This window comes from Rutidosis leptorrhynchoides, chromosome 2 (genome assembly GCF_046630445.1).
Source record: "Rutidosis leptorrhynchoides isolate AG116_Rl617_1_P2 chromosome 2, CSIRO_AGI_Rlap_v1, whole genome shotgun sequence".
NCBI classification, from domain to species: Eukaryota; Viridiplantae; Streptophyta; class Magnoliopsida; order Asterales; family Asteraceae; genus Rutidosis; species Rutidosis leptorrhynchoides.
The window spans coordinates 189,701,925-189,715,738 of record NC_092334.1 but is presented as its reverse complement, the minus strand read 5'-3'; the positions used below and the strand labels follow the sequence as shown (position 1 = coordinate 189,715,738).

The window sequence follows — 13,814 nt, the reverse complement described above, 5'->3', positions numbered from 1 at the left end:
GCACGACGTCGGGGTACGGCGGTGTGATTCCGCAGGCTTGGATCACCTCTAGCACTGCCTTGTTGATTTCGTGGTCTTTAACCGCGTCAACATAGGCGTTAAACTTGTCGGACACAGGCTCGGAATCCATTACTTTCTGCGCAATGGTGGGAAGAGCGGTGCGGAGTTTTGTCAAGTCCGCCTCCGCTAGCTCGCGACCTGTAACTGCGTCATCCTTTTCCCTCGTCACCCTTTCCAGCTCCACCCTCAGACGCTCCGCCTCCCCCTTGGACTGGTCAACCGCACCAACCAGCTCGCGGTTTTTCATTCTCTCTTCAATCAGTGCAGTTTTGGTTTCCGCCGCGGTTAACTCTACCGCCTTGCGCGCTTCTTCTGCGGCGTCCCTGTCTTTCTTCACCTGATCAACCCCCGCTTGCAGCAGCCCTAGCTCTGTTTCTTTCCGTAAGGCCACTTGATACAAGTTAGTCGAACGGCGGGCTTGATCTGCAACCATGCCAAAAAAGACAAGGCCATTTTGGACGAAGGCGTTGAGCGCCTGATTAAAAGGCAGTGCGGCTAGTTGGTTGCGGAACTCAGCCGGGAAGATTTGTTGGAGGAAGGCGGACTGCTCTGCGGCGTTTTCCGCCGATAACTGGGTGAGCTGCGTCAGGTTTGCCAATCGAAAGTTACCGTGTGGCGGGGTTGGTGTGGACTCGGAGTCCAGGTGTATCGTCTTATCCTTTGACTCGGCAGTAGCTTCGAGGTCCGGATTGACCCGCGGTGGGGTGTGATGAGTTTCTTCCGCATGCCCTGCGTGTTAATAAGGGGTTATATAAATGCAAACTTAAATGTGCGGTATGCGCGAAAGCTGAACTCTTATCAGAGGATGGGGGAGGTAGATCCGCAGAACGGGGTTCGATGGGAACGAAGTTGTCGTTCCGCTTGTCCTCCCTCTGTTTGGGAGTGAGTTTCTTCTTCTTCTGTTGGGATTGGGAGGCTTCGGCGGCCTTGCGCTTATTGCCGGAGGTGGCAGGTGCATTCTCGCCAGTCTTCTCCTGCTCTAACGGCTGGTTCACATTCTGTTTGCGGAAGGCGATGCCCGCAATCTCCTCCGCAGTACTCTCTTCATCTTCATCTCTGCAAACATGGACGCATGCGTTAGAACACATAAATAGCAAACTGTTAGTACGTGATTATACTATTCCTACCCTTTCCATCCGGTCCGACTATGGCTGGACGCACATCCTCCCATGGCCAGTGTGCGGATATCTTCCCTAGTCTCAACATCACGTTCCCGTATGACCGGTGCACCAGCTGTGCGTTAGCGCACTCCGCTAACAGCTTTGTTTCCTCGTCATCAAGGACCGGGGTTTTGTTCACATCCTTTTCCACCTTCTCGCACCATATAAGCGTTTGCGGAAAAGCGGTACCAACTACAGTTTGGTCAATGAAAAAGAAAGTTTCTTTCCAGTTACCCGCATTCGACTTTGGGGTTTTGGTGAAATTTTGTCGGGCGAAGAAGGTGAACCAGGATTTGTGGTGATTGGCTAGGAGGTATAGATGACAGAAAACTTTAACCAACGGTACCCTGTCGATTGCGGCGCACCACATTTCAAACAGAACTATTTTGCCTATGGCGTACGGGTGTAGTTGCCCTAATCCCACTCTGAAGTGATCTAATACGCCTAAGAAGAAGTCAGAGGGAGGAACCCTAAAGTTACCATGCTTGAACGCATGTTCATAGATGGCCACTTTGTTCTCCGGTGGCTTGTGAGCACGCTGATGGGGTAGAGGTGGCACCGGATTGTACTTGGCTAAGGGAGGATACTGTTTCACTAAGTAATCTATGTGCTTCTGCTCTATAACAGACTCTACGCTATCTACATACGTCTCGTTAGCTTTAGTCATTTTCTAGGAGTAATCGGATGAATACTAACCTTTAAATGGTGGCCGGAATGTTCGATTTTTGATCGGAATTCAAATTGGCAGCGTAACGAGGAAGTTTGAAGCAGGAAAGTGGAAATGAGCTGCAAAATGGGGTATTTATAGGGAAGATTGGATGGAGTGGTGTGATCGTGGCTGTACACGTGTTACGCAATCGACGGCCAGCACTTTATTTATGCGCGTGGATGCCAGTTGGGTATGATTACATGTACGCGCGTGGTTGGCACGCGCCTGACACACTGCCACTTTATGTCATGTCCGCCGAATGTGCTTCTGCGATTGTGACAGGCATTTAATGGCATCGAGGCGCACGCGGAATATTAAATGCTAGCCGTTTTATTGTTTTTTCTTTCGCTTAATAGTTTGATATCATACGCCTCGCGCCATATAACATCAAACTGGGGGGACATAATGATACCGCAACCCGCAGGCGCACCGCAAATGTATGCGGACAATCACTATTGTGCGTATGCGTGTTCTTGTGTGCGGTATGCGGCGTGCGAATGCCTTTGTTCCCGGTACGGCGGTTGCTTAGCTGTCAAGTAAATATCTTTTCTATAATTATATCCGTGATTTGGGGGAGTCAGTTATGGATAAGATTAACGTGATCTGGGACGGTTCTAGAATTAGGGTTTGCCTATAAATACAAACCCTAATCATCATTTACCGGACACAGCACATTACGTAACCATCACATACGATACACATTACGTAAAACAGCATCATTCAGCATCTTTTCAAGGTTAACAGGTTAGTCTTTTGTAAGCTAGTACCTACGACCTTATTTGGGGCCTCTTGATCGACGACCGTTATCGGAGGTGGACTTAATCACTTGGCCACCCCGCCGACATCATCATGTCGGCCAGGGTTATTCACGGTAGCCGGACCGGAGAGCCACGTTCTAAGATCCTTAAACCCCTCTTTACGTATTGAGCAGGCATATTAAACCCCGCGGTTAAAATATGCATGATCAGATAGTGAAAATATTATCCATTCACGAAAAGCTGCATCGATGGAATATTCAATTTTATTAAACAGGTGTAAATTTTGTTGTTGTTGGACAATTAATATGTGACGAAGGAATATAACGATGGTTAATTTATGATATGACGTAATTTAAGTAGATGGCTGACGTTACCAGACGCAACTTCATACTCATAACCATAATTATACATAGTTCACTTCAGCTTCTATCTAATCTGAAAATTCTTGAAAAGTATGCGTTTATAACATTAATAGTCGAATGGTTCAAATGTTCGATCACTCATGTCCAGGGGTGGCTCTACCGCTCTAGAAGGGGGCAGATGCCCCCAAGAAATCTAAAATTATATCAGAAAAATGTTACATGTCAAGGGGTGAACATTTTTTGACTAGTGTATGTAGAAACTATCAACCATTTAAATACACCAATCATACAGCAAATGCCCTATTTTTAACATCTATCATAACTTACAGATGTGAAATTTACTTGCAAATGTAAAAGAAAAAAAAAAAACTGCACAAATAACCACACCCTATTGCAGACAAATGTTGGGTGTTATAAAAAACTGCAAAATTCTTGCCTGATCATAATGTACATGCGTTTGCTTTATTCTCAATCAATCAATTTATATAGACTCATGTTGTTGCAAGTGAATTAAGTCATCTGCAATACCTTCAGGCAGCCACTGGAGTTGGCAGCAATCACCATATCCGATTTCTGCCGCCAGCACACACTCGAAACAAACTGATTGTTTGCATGGTCGGTTTCTTTCCCAGATATCGGATCGATTGAGCCAAATTTGTGCGAGGTGATTGGCATAGGCAATGATCTATAATAAGCGTATACCTGGACCACACCAGAAAACAAAAAACAGCCCAACATGAACAGGCTGAACAATGTTTGACTTTTAAAGTCAAAACAGCTACTAGGGTTTTTATATTCATTATGTATATGTATATGGTTTCATAATTAAAAGAAAGGATGGCCCGGGGTTCCGCTATCCTGTACACATGCACCACAGGGGTACCATGTATATGTACTTATATTCATTATGTATATGTATATGGTTTCATAATTAAAAGAAAGGATAAAGAAAGAAGCATACCTCGTTTGTTTCAGAACCGCATGCAATGTATCCATCAGCAACAGATAAACCGACAAAATTCTGTAGCATACAATATTATGATCTCGTTACATATGAAATTGTTCATGTTGCTAAAACCCTACAACTTTTCTTTTTAATGAAAAAATGAACGGGGTGTTGTTAAAACAAACCCACCATTTTGCCGATTACTATTATCATTTGTGTGAAAACCAAGGTTGTAAAAGCCGTGAGTCGAGGACGGCGTTGACCAACGTTGACTATTAGTAATAAATAAATTATACATATATATTACACATAAATAAGACAAAACATAACACACAAATATTTCAAACTTAAATATAGGGCACAAAATAATTTAAAAAAATATTATAATTTTTACCAATTTTACTTTTACCCAACTCATACCCGACTCAGACTGACTTTGACCCGACTTTTTAGGCGTTTTATGGCGAAATGGGACGGACTGGTCCCCAAACTGACGCGTAAGCGGATTCGGCCAACTATTATTTACAACAATGGTGAAAACAGAAAAAAGATAAAGTAAAAAAAACGAACCTTCTCATTTGTGTGACCTTTATACGTTAAGACGCAACTGTTAGTCGATAAGGTACCAAAACTTGTTTTATTGAGATCCCAAAGCTTTAGTGTGTTGTCAGTGGATGCAGAAATTATAGTTTCGGAGTCTAAAAACTTCACATAGCTAACAGCTCGGTCATGGCCCGCTAATATACACAACGGAGATGAAACATTCCGAATATCGTAACAGTAAGTTCGGTAATCGGAAGACCCAAAAGACAACAAATTAGCAGAGTAAGGAGAGAACTGAACACAACACACATTTGCAGTGCTTCTGATTGTTGATAAACTATTCTTCTGCATTTACAACATATTTATTTATTCATATAATTAAATTAAATTTAACATACAAAATATCATCAATAATCATCAATAATATTATCAATAAAGGAAACTTGCCTCATTAATGCTCCAAAGTTTGACATAACAATCATCACCTCCACTGGCTAATTTTGTGGGATCCACTCGAGAAAAGTCAACAGACCATGCCCTCCTTTCGTGCTCAAGACGATGAGAAACTGCTTGACCAATTCCTACATCCCATAACTGAAATTATACGAAAATTAGACCAGGGCCATAATGAACCGTCCGCGAAGAAATTGTTTTAAAGAAAAACGGTATTCACCGTAAGAAACCTCATGAACATCTTTCCATTATTTTGATTTCAGATAAAAAGGAAAACCGTATAATCAAGTAATGTGTTGCAGAACTCGGAATTATTCGCGAGTACTTGGTTTTTGCAACTGGGGGAGTACTAGGCGAGTACTCGGTCGAACTTGGTCAAACTTGGTCAAACTCGGTCAACTAGGCCAAAACTCCTGATTACTTAGGAAATCGGTCAAAACGCAGCCAAAACTCGGGATTAATCGGAAAACCAGTCAAAGTTGGTTAAAACTCGGTTAAAGTCGGTTGAAGACAAACTTGGTCAAAATCTGAGTACTCCCCGAACTGCCCGAGTACTCCCTAAAAAGTCCCGACCGAGTACTCCCCGAGTAGCGACTTTTGCAACCTTGCCAAGTATTTAGGAAATACGAGTACTATTTAACGCCATTAATTGATGTGTGGTTTCTCATTTTGGTATTAAAATTAAACTTAAAATTAAAATATAAATAAATCAAATGTTTGATAATTGGAAACTTAATACTAACAAATCAAGTATAACGATAAATTCGACATGTAACCGCTGCTACATGTGTAATTCCCTATTTCAGCGAGAATTAAATAACATAACATCTATAAACATTATATCGGTATTAAACACCATTTATAAAAGAATAATGTAAACATAAAGGGTACACACCTTTACAACACCATCATAATCGGTAGAAGCGAGATAATTCTTGATATAACTATTCCAACAAATACAAGTAAGCTTCGATTTATTTGGCATCTCAACAGCAGGATAATGAATGTCAACTGAATCATCCAATAACATTTGAAAATCATAAACTTTAATTTTTTTTGATACTCCAGCAGTCGCAAAATAATCCTCATCTCGATCAAAACCAAGAGACGATATAACATTAGCCGAACTACTAAAATCACCATTCCTCAAATTACCTCGTACTTCAAACTTACTAAATCGAGCGTACTTACATAAACCGTTGAAAAAATTCCCCACACGATCCGAAATTCCCGTTGTCTCACTCTCGGAAACCTCGATGTTAGATCTTGCCGAAAAATAAGCACTTTCGAGATGATTTAAATTGCTCTTTAATATATTAGATGATGATGATGTCGTATTTGTATCGAATGTTACATTATTTCCCCTTCTCGACTCGATCTCTGTGATATCAGATTCTATGCAGTTAATATCGTTGAACAACTTTGTAGTATATTTTTTCTTTTCTTCCTTTACAGATAAAAGAAAATGTAATAATAATTCTGATTCGATATCCTCTCGTGCGATGGATGATAACAACTTCTCAGTCGATATTTCTTCAATTTCGCTCACAATCTTGGATTTTAAGATATCTCTGTTACATATAAAGGACAAATGTTAGGTCTAAACAGCATAATTTCATAATCATATTCATATTCATATATTCATATAATGATATAAAAGACAACTTACTAAAACTTGCAACCAAAATTGTTATATATATATATATATATATATATATATATATATATATATATATATATATATATATATATATATATATATATATATATATATATGGATTATAATTTACACACTGTTTAAGATTATGAAATTGTAGTGAAGCTTATACAGGATTATAAGCAGAACAAGAAAAGACTCTCAGCCAAAGTAACTCTACCGTGACAAATTCGACCCAAATATTTAAAACGTGTCAACTCGGGTTATTCTATCAACAATGGGTCAAAAAGGTAAAATCACAGCATAACACATTAAACCACGAGTTGAGTAGATCAATTGTCGCCCGTTTTTGTAACGGATACAACATTCCAAAAATTTCTTCAAAAAATAATACTCCATATAATATTCTGTTTACAGAAATCATTTGTTTTGTAATCACATTTGACACAGTTGCAACACTAATTAATCATTACATTAATATTGACAAAAATTGTTTTATGTCAACCAAAACCGACCTGACCTGTTTTGTGTTGAACCAAAACTACCCGTTTAGTAAACTTACCCATGCAACCTGACCCGCCCATTTTGCCACCTTCAACATTACCTAGTTGTTGGTCGTGCATGTGCCTCGGGATGAAGTAGCCAAAGACAATATCCTGCTTCCTTTGCATTTTCTGAGAGAAAACTTGGGGGAAGGATCCTTTGACGTAAATTCATCATTGCAACCGCATGTTCTTTAGAAGACCCAAACGATCCAAGAAGCTGAAAAAACCACAATAAATATTATTTTCTATATTTAAACACAATCAAAATATAATTATCCGCTTCAATGCATATATTAAAAGCGGTGTATATTCACTACAAACGTTTATACGCACCTCAAATAGAAAAACTCCCAAAGAGTATATATTTGACGCCAACGTGGGACCCGCCTCTTTTAGTTCCTCCGGACTTACATACCATTGACGTTCTAATAAATCGCCCCCACTAACAACGTTATCTTCGTTAAATCCATAACCAAAATCACGTGAACTTCTTCCATGGTCAGAACCGGAACGATTTGGAAACTGGGCCCGCATGCCAAAAGAGTTATATTTTCTCTTTTTGCCATCACGATTATCTGAGTGACGTGATTCAACGAGTTCCTTATTAGCAAAGTACAAAACGTCATTTGATGGTAACAAACTAAAAAATGACGGTCTTAAATCTTGTAACGCCACCCCTCGAGAATGTGATGAATCCACAATATCTAATATTTTCTTAAAAATATTTAGGCTTTTTGATTTATCAACTTTATTACTGCTATCGTTAAGCCATTTTCTCAAACTCAAACCTTCATTGTTGGGAGATACACCAAGTTTAGGCTCGGGAACGGGGATTGAAGTGTCCCGGGAGTCGGTTTGACCATCAATTTGAACGTTGACTTTGTCTCGAGCGGGACCTTTGAAAGTGACTCCTTTTCCCTGTAGTGTATTTTTCACAAAATATTCCGAGAACCCCGATTTAGAAAGAATCTTTGTTCGAATACCTCCGGGAGAGAGTAACTTTTCATCCCGAGGCGCATTGTTGGTGGTATCATTTTCATTTTCATTTTGACTTTGACCTTGTCTTTGACTTTGACTTTGACTTTGACTTTGACTATGATCACGTCTTTTGTCAAGAAATTGTGAAAAGAAACTAGCTTCTGAATCTTCCCAAACGCCGGGAACTGATTTCGATCCGCCGACTATTTCCGACTTACCGTGGTTTAAATTTCGCACCGTTAATTCCTCGACTATAGAATCAGGAGTGTTTGTACAACGAGGACTGGCGGATGCAAACTCTGACGTACCGATGCGATCGTTTGTCGTACCATCAAAAACATTTGGATATGTGTTGGATTTGTTTTCTTGAATATTATTAACATCATCTTTGTTCTGTAACCGTCGTGTTTCAATATCTCTAATCGCATTCACTTCATTATCCATCACTTCATTCAAACCCTTTATTGAAACGTCATATGATTAGATCAAAGTAATGCATAATCAAATACTTAACATATCATGAAGTTTCTTATTTTTGCAATGCCATACACAAGAAGACAAACATAATCTTTAATTAAGTATATGTGCATTTTAATTAGATAAAAATATAGTAATTGTTGGTGCAAATTTGTAATCCCTAGTTCTATATATCTTTATGATTACATTCAGTCATGTAGTAACGTTTAACATTGTGCTTGTGACTATTGAACATTATGTGTGTGCGCGTTAACGTTTTATGTCAATAGTTAAACTGTCAACACAGTCGACTGAGTCAACTCAGTCGACCAACTGACTACACATAGTCGACCGACTGTGTCTGGTGACAGTATATATACGGGTTTAGGCCTCCGAGGTTACTCATTCCCTTAACCCTAAACCGTGTTCTTTTCGTTCCATTTGTTCCCTACATCCATAACGACCATTACCCACCGAATAACATTGTTAGGAGTCGTTCTAATCTAGTTCTTGGCCTAGGTTCGACTAATTCGACCCCGATACGACCCGTTATTCAATTGATTCTCGTTTTAGTGTTTTCCGCCTCTAGATCAAGTCACAAACGATTCAAGATCCTTAATATTTCGGCTACAGTAATAAGTAATAACCACTTTCTCCGAACACTTAACATTGATTATATGAACTTCAAGTAGCAACAATAGGTACAAAGGCAATCACAAATTACAATGATAGTTCAAATGCACATTAAAACACCATATTATAGCTTCGGTAGGTCAAGGAACATAAATTACATATCGTACTACTGCATAGCAAGCACACGGTATACTGCTTTTACTACTTAAAGTGATATAAATCAAGGATTTACCTTTAATATTCTACCTCCGGTCCATTTTATCAATGTTGATCTTTGTACGATCAGCATCAACACAACGCGAGCATAACCATTTCACCATAAAAAGTGCGATGACGCACTCCAGTTACGTTTGTTAATGTCAAAGGCAGATTTGATAGCATAGGTCTAACTGTCAAAATTAAGACAAATTGCATAAGAAATTACAATGTGTTTAGGTACCCTAATAAGTGATTACTATAAGAAAACTCAAATCCTAATCATAAATAAAATCAAATCAAACATAGTTATACCTAAAATCTTCACGTAACGCCCAAACCCAAATCAAATTCCTAAAATTAACACCAAATATAGTCAAAAACAAGTCAACCAAAATTTATAAAGCACGAAATTCAGCTCAATCAAACAGTTCAACACTCCTAAACTTGAAATTAAGCAAACCAAAGTCCAATTTAGAATCCAAAACTTGAAATTCAAACAAAATGTGTACAGATACTAGCAACAGCAAAACAATAACCAATGCAATTAACTAAAAATCAATCAAAGTTGAAGTAAATGTGATAAAGTTGATACCTTTTTAGCACCCGGATTACAAATCGACAAGTATACGCTGAGAATTAAATAATGAAAAAGGGTATAAATTTAATTAAAACCCTAGAAATTAAAAGAGGGCATACTTGGAGTGTTTAAGTTATTTTAAGTTGGAAGAGGCAAAGAGATTATGTCATACCCACGCAAATTGCTTTATTACAAGATATTTCCAGTTTTTGCAGAATAACATATCAAATATCATCATATCATTGGCAATTTTTCGCGTCTTAATTTAGGATTTTGGAAATTGTTTCTATCGACTAAATTTTTAAAATCAGTCCCTCTACTATGGTGGTTTATTTTTAATCGGCCCATCCAACCAATAAACTTCATTGGTTCTACCACAAGTGTTCACATTTCAATTTTGGAATGTCCCATTTCAAATATCCACTTTGTATTTCAACCAATGAGCAAATGTTATTATGGAGAGAGAAGAATTCTGATTAGTGGAGAATTGAGTTAGTGTGATTTTCTAAAACTGTGTGCAAAAAGTAAGTGGACACTTGTAATGAGACAGAGGGAGTAAGTGGGAAGAAAAGGATTTTAGAGATGCTCATTTAAGAGTGTCAAAGGTGTTTAGAGTTCATAGGTAACTTAACATGTGTAATCTACATATCATCTCGAACGCATTCAGAAGGTTAGGTTTGGATGGATTCAAGATATATCATCAAAAAAGGGAAATAACCTAAACTTTAGTTATTACCATCAAGCTCGAGATGTCGCGTATGAAATGAATGGTAGAATTCTTCACTGCAAAAGAATTTTTGTAGGCCTTGTAAAGTTGCAAAGAATGAGAATTGTACATGACCCGGGGCGATTTGATCAGTGAAAGCCTACACTAAAAGGACATAAGCTTTACTTATCTAGATGTTTCTAGATAAACTAAGAAATTCAGGATAATTTGAACATATCCGTATTTATAGTTAGAAGGTATCGCTTACTATAAATTTTTTTGTTTTATATCAAAATCGTTGTCATTCAAACAAGCTCAAGTAACAAAATGTAGTATACGGGGCAATCTTGGATGCATAACGAGGTACGAAGATGAAGAAAGCTTTATAAACATCGCATAAGGACCTTCGCTTAAGACAAATTCTAAATACAACCAATGATACAGAGGAAAGGTCTATATTCTGGGTACACATGGCTCGGGATTAAAGGAGTTACAACTGACATGTGTTCATTTGAAACTACATGGGCAGTTGTAGGATAATTCGGTGAGGTTATAGAGGTGGAGAAACGTACTCACAACTTACCTCAAACTTGCTCTCTATTGTGCTAACGAAAGTAAAGGACCCTAATCCCTTAAAAGGCTATAGCACTCAAAAGAATTAACTGAAACATCAGAGTTTGGCCGGAAAAAGTTATGGATTTAGGAATGATAATTAAGTTGTTCATGGAGGTAGTCACTGATGTTGAGGTCGCTTGTTGGTTTGTAAGTCCGGTACAATAAGAAAATGGTTTTCTAAATGATTCAATGACCTCAAGAAACACAACTCCGATGAGATTGTGAAGGAGTCAATTGCTAAAGGTGTAGGACCACTAGAAAGAATAATTCAAATTCAATAACAACTCCAGAAGAGGCAGGAAATGTGGAAAGTAATGAGCCGTTGAGTTGAACCGTAAATCTATTGTATAATAGAGTGGATGTTGTTATTTCTTCAAATTTTTCTTCACAGCATTATTCCAGGATAAAAGAATCACTAAGTGATGTTAAACTAGCTAATTCTTTCTTTATGAATAAAACACCTCCCTCAAAACAAATGGTAGTACTACGAAAGAAAAAGGTGAACAGGAAAGTACTACTTGTTGAATCTATGAAATCATAGTAAATAACAGTGACAGTTTTGAAGCTAAACATTTTTATTTTAATTGATCTTTAAAGATATAAGCACTCACTTAGAGATCTCTTTGAAATAACCTATGTGAGAGAGAAGCGGGGTCTCTTCGAAGAAAAATTAAATTGCTTTATTCATAATAGCTCACACGGAACTAGACTAGTGTTTCAAACATGACTATGAGGACTTGACCATTTTCAAGGGAATCATGAGTGAAGTGTATCGTCGTCTACACAAATGGCAGAGCAGTTCAAATACATCACGTCTACTCTCCCAGAAGAGTAAGTGCATTTCAAAGGAAAGGTAGGCTAACACATACATATTCTATGTCATGTGGTGTATGGGCCGATCGGCCTAGAGCAATAATGACCGAAGTTTATTTTTTTCAAAAAGGTAAGAAAGATTGTGCGTTTGTTCGGAATCGTTTTGGTGGCTTTGCGGTTCGTGATGCATAAGTTGTCTAAACCCTAGGTATATAACTAGTCAAATAATAAAATTTAACTATGAACTAATTTTAATTGATGCAAATAATTGTCGGGAATTTCGTAAATCACAAATGATGTTTTCCGGTTTCACTAACCATGGCGTTTTTCTAAAATTCTGAAAACTCCTAAACTGAAGCATGTAATCACGTAAGATGCATCACTTATTAGAACGATGTGTTTCTAATTATGAAAGAAATTCTAATATGACAAGTTATAGAATTTGAGTAAGGATTTCAATATTTAACGGAAAAGAGCTAGTTTGTTACATAATGGCACAAGAGGTTTTGACTCGTTCTACTCTCAATCACTTTATATCATTGCTGATGGAGAAAGAATTAGATTATGATACTAGAAGGAAGAGAGTTGAAAGTACTCAAACCCCACCTTTATAAGACTAAACCTGCGGGTCCGTTACGACCACATGAACAGCTACAGATAGCCTTTGCTTCAAATAACCAGGCTCAAAGTGAACTGTAAAGACCCGTCCTAATCCTCCCGGACGAAGTCATCAACAGTTGGTCCCATCGCGATGATCGACGCCAAGAAATGTCCTTAACACGAACTAATGCACAGCGGAAGACTTTATTCGTATCTGAGAATAACATGCTTTGAAATGTCAACATAAAGTTGGTGAGATATATAGGTTTGATGCTAGCAGCGTTATAACAATGGACCACAAGATTTCATATGTAAACATTTTAATAAAAATATTCTAAGTGGTTGAGCACTTGGTAACCATACTTAACATTTAATCACGTCGCATATTCCCTTTATTATGAAATCTTACTACACTGTACCATGTGTAGTCACGAAACGAAGTACTGTGCAACCGTTGAATACTGGTCGTCCAGTCCGGTTGGGGTTGTCAGGCCCGATAGATCTATCAACAGGATTCGCGTTTACAATACCGCTGTAAATAACAGTTACCAAGCTACAGGGAAGTATGCCAGTGGTACAACTCAACGTAGAATATATTTTTCAGTTACTTGTGTCCATAACGTAAAACATAAAATACATGTATTCTCATCCCGAAATATTTAGAGTTTAAAAGTGGGACTATATACTCACCAAACTGTATTTTGTAGTAAAAATACATATAACATCTTTGATCAAGTATAAGGTTGGCCTCGGATTCACGAACCTATATTAATTATATATATTAACACATAATGTTAATCAATTAAATTTATAAACTTCAAAATGTATTATAATTAATATCCTTATATTACTTTACTACCTATAATATTTTATTTTATATATTTATAAAAGTAATAATAATAATAATTTTTATAAAAATAATAGTAATGATAATAATACTAAAAATAATGATAATTTTAATAATAATAATGATAGTTTTGATAAATGATAAAAATATAGTTATTAGTAATGATAACCTTAAAGATAAAAGTTTTTAATAATTTTA

The 13,814-nt window shown here is 37.6% G+C and overlaps 1 protein-coding gene across 3 annotated transcripts; it reads right to left on the bottom strand.

The window, feature by feature from the left end:
* Positions 1 to 3,194: 3,194 nt before the first annotated feature.
* LOC139891611 (protein SPA1-RELATED 2-like) lies at positions 3,195 to 10,251 on the bottom strand. Of its 3 annotated transcripts, none has more exons than XM_071874588.1 (10): positions 10,208 to 10,251; positions 10,051 to 10,087; positions 9,493 to 9,649; positions 7,527 to 8,630; positions 7,253 to 7,410; positions 5,887 to 6,562; positions 4,986 to 5,132; positions 4,566 to 4,883; positions 4,011 to 4,070; positions 3,195 to 3,751 (listed from the first exon to the last, which is right to left on the bottom strand). In XM_071874588.1, the coding sequence occupies exons 3-10, from the start codon at positions 9,547 to 9,549 to the stop codon at positions 3,560 to 3,562; spliced, it is 2,712 nt and encodes a 903-aa protein (XP_071730689.1). In that variant the 5' UTR covers positions 9,550 to 9,649; positions 10,051 to 10,087; positions 10,208 to 10,251; the 3' UTR covers positions 3,195 to 3,559. The 3 variants fall into 3 exon arrangements, with proteins under 3 accessions (XP_071730689.1, XP_071730687.1, XP_071730688.1); XM_071874586.1 differs by lacking the exon at positions 10,208 to 10,251 and adding an exon at positions 9,771 to 9,809 and having other exon boundaries at positions 10,051 to 10,194; XM_071874587.1 differs by lacking the exon at positions 10,208 to 10,251 and adding an exon at positions 9,771 to 9,809 and having other exon boundaries at positions 9,493 to 9,645; positions 10,051 to 10,194.
* Positions 10,252 to 13,814: the final 3,563 nt, after the last annotated feature.

Excerpts from the sequence above, each read along its gene's own strand:
- LOC139891611 (XM_071874588.1), bottom strand. The coding sequence starts at position 9,549 with ATGCTGATCGTACAAAGATCAACATTGATAAAATGGACCGGAGGTAGA. Across the intron at positions 8,631-9,492 it reads CCGGAGGTAGAATATTAAAG|GGTTTGAATGAAGTGATGGA; the intron begins GTAAATCCTTGA and ends GTTTCAATAAAG. Across the intron at positions 4,071-4,565 it reads AAGGTCACACAAATGAGAAG|AATTTTGTCGGTTTATCTGT; the intron begins GTTCGTTTTTTT and ends TGTATGCTACAG.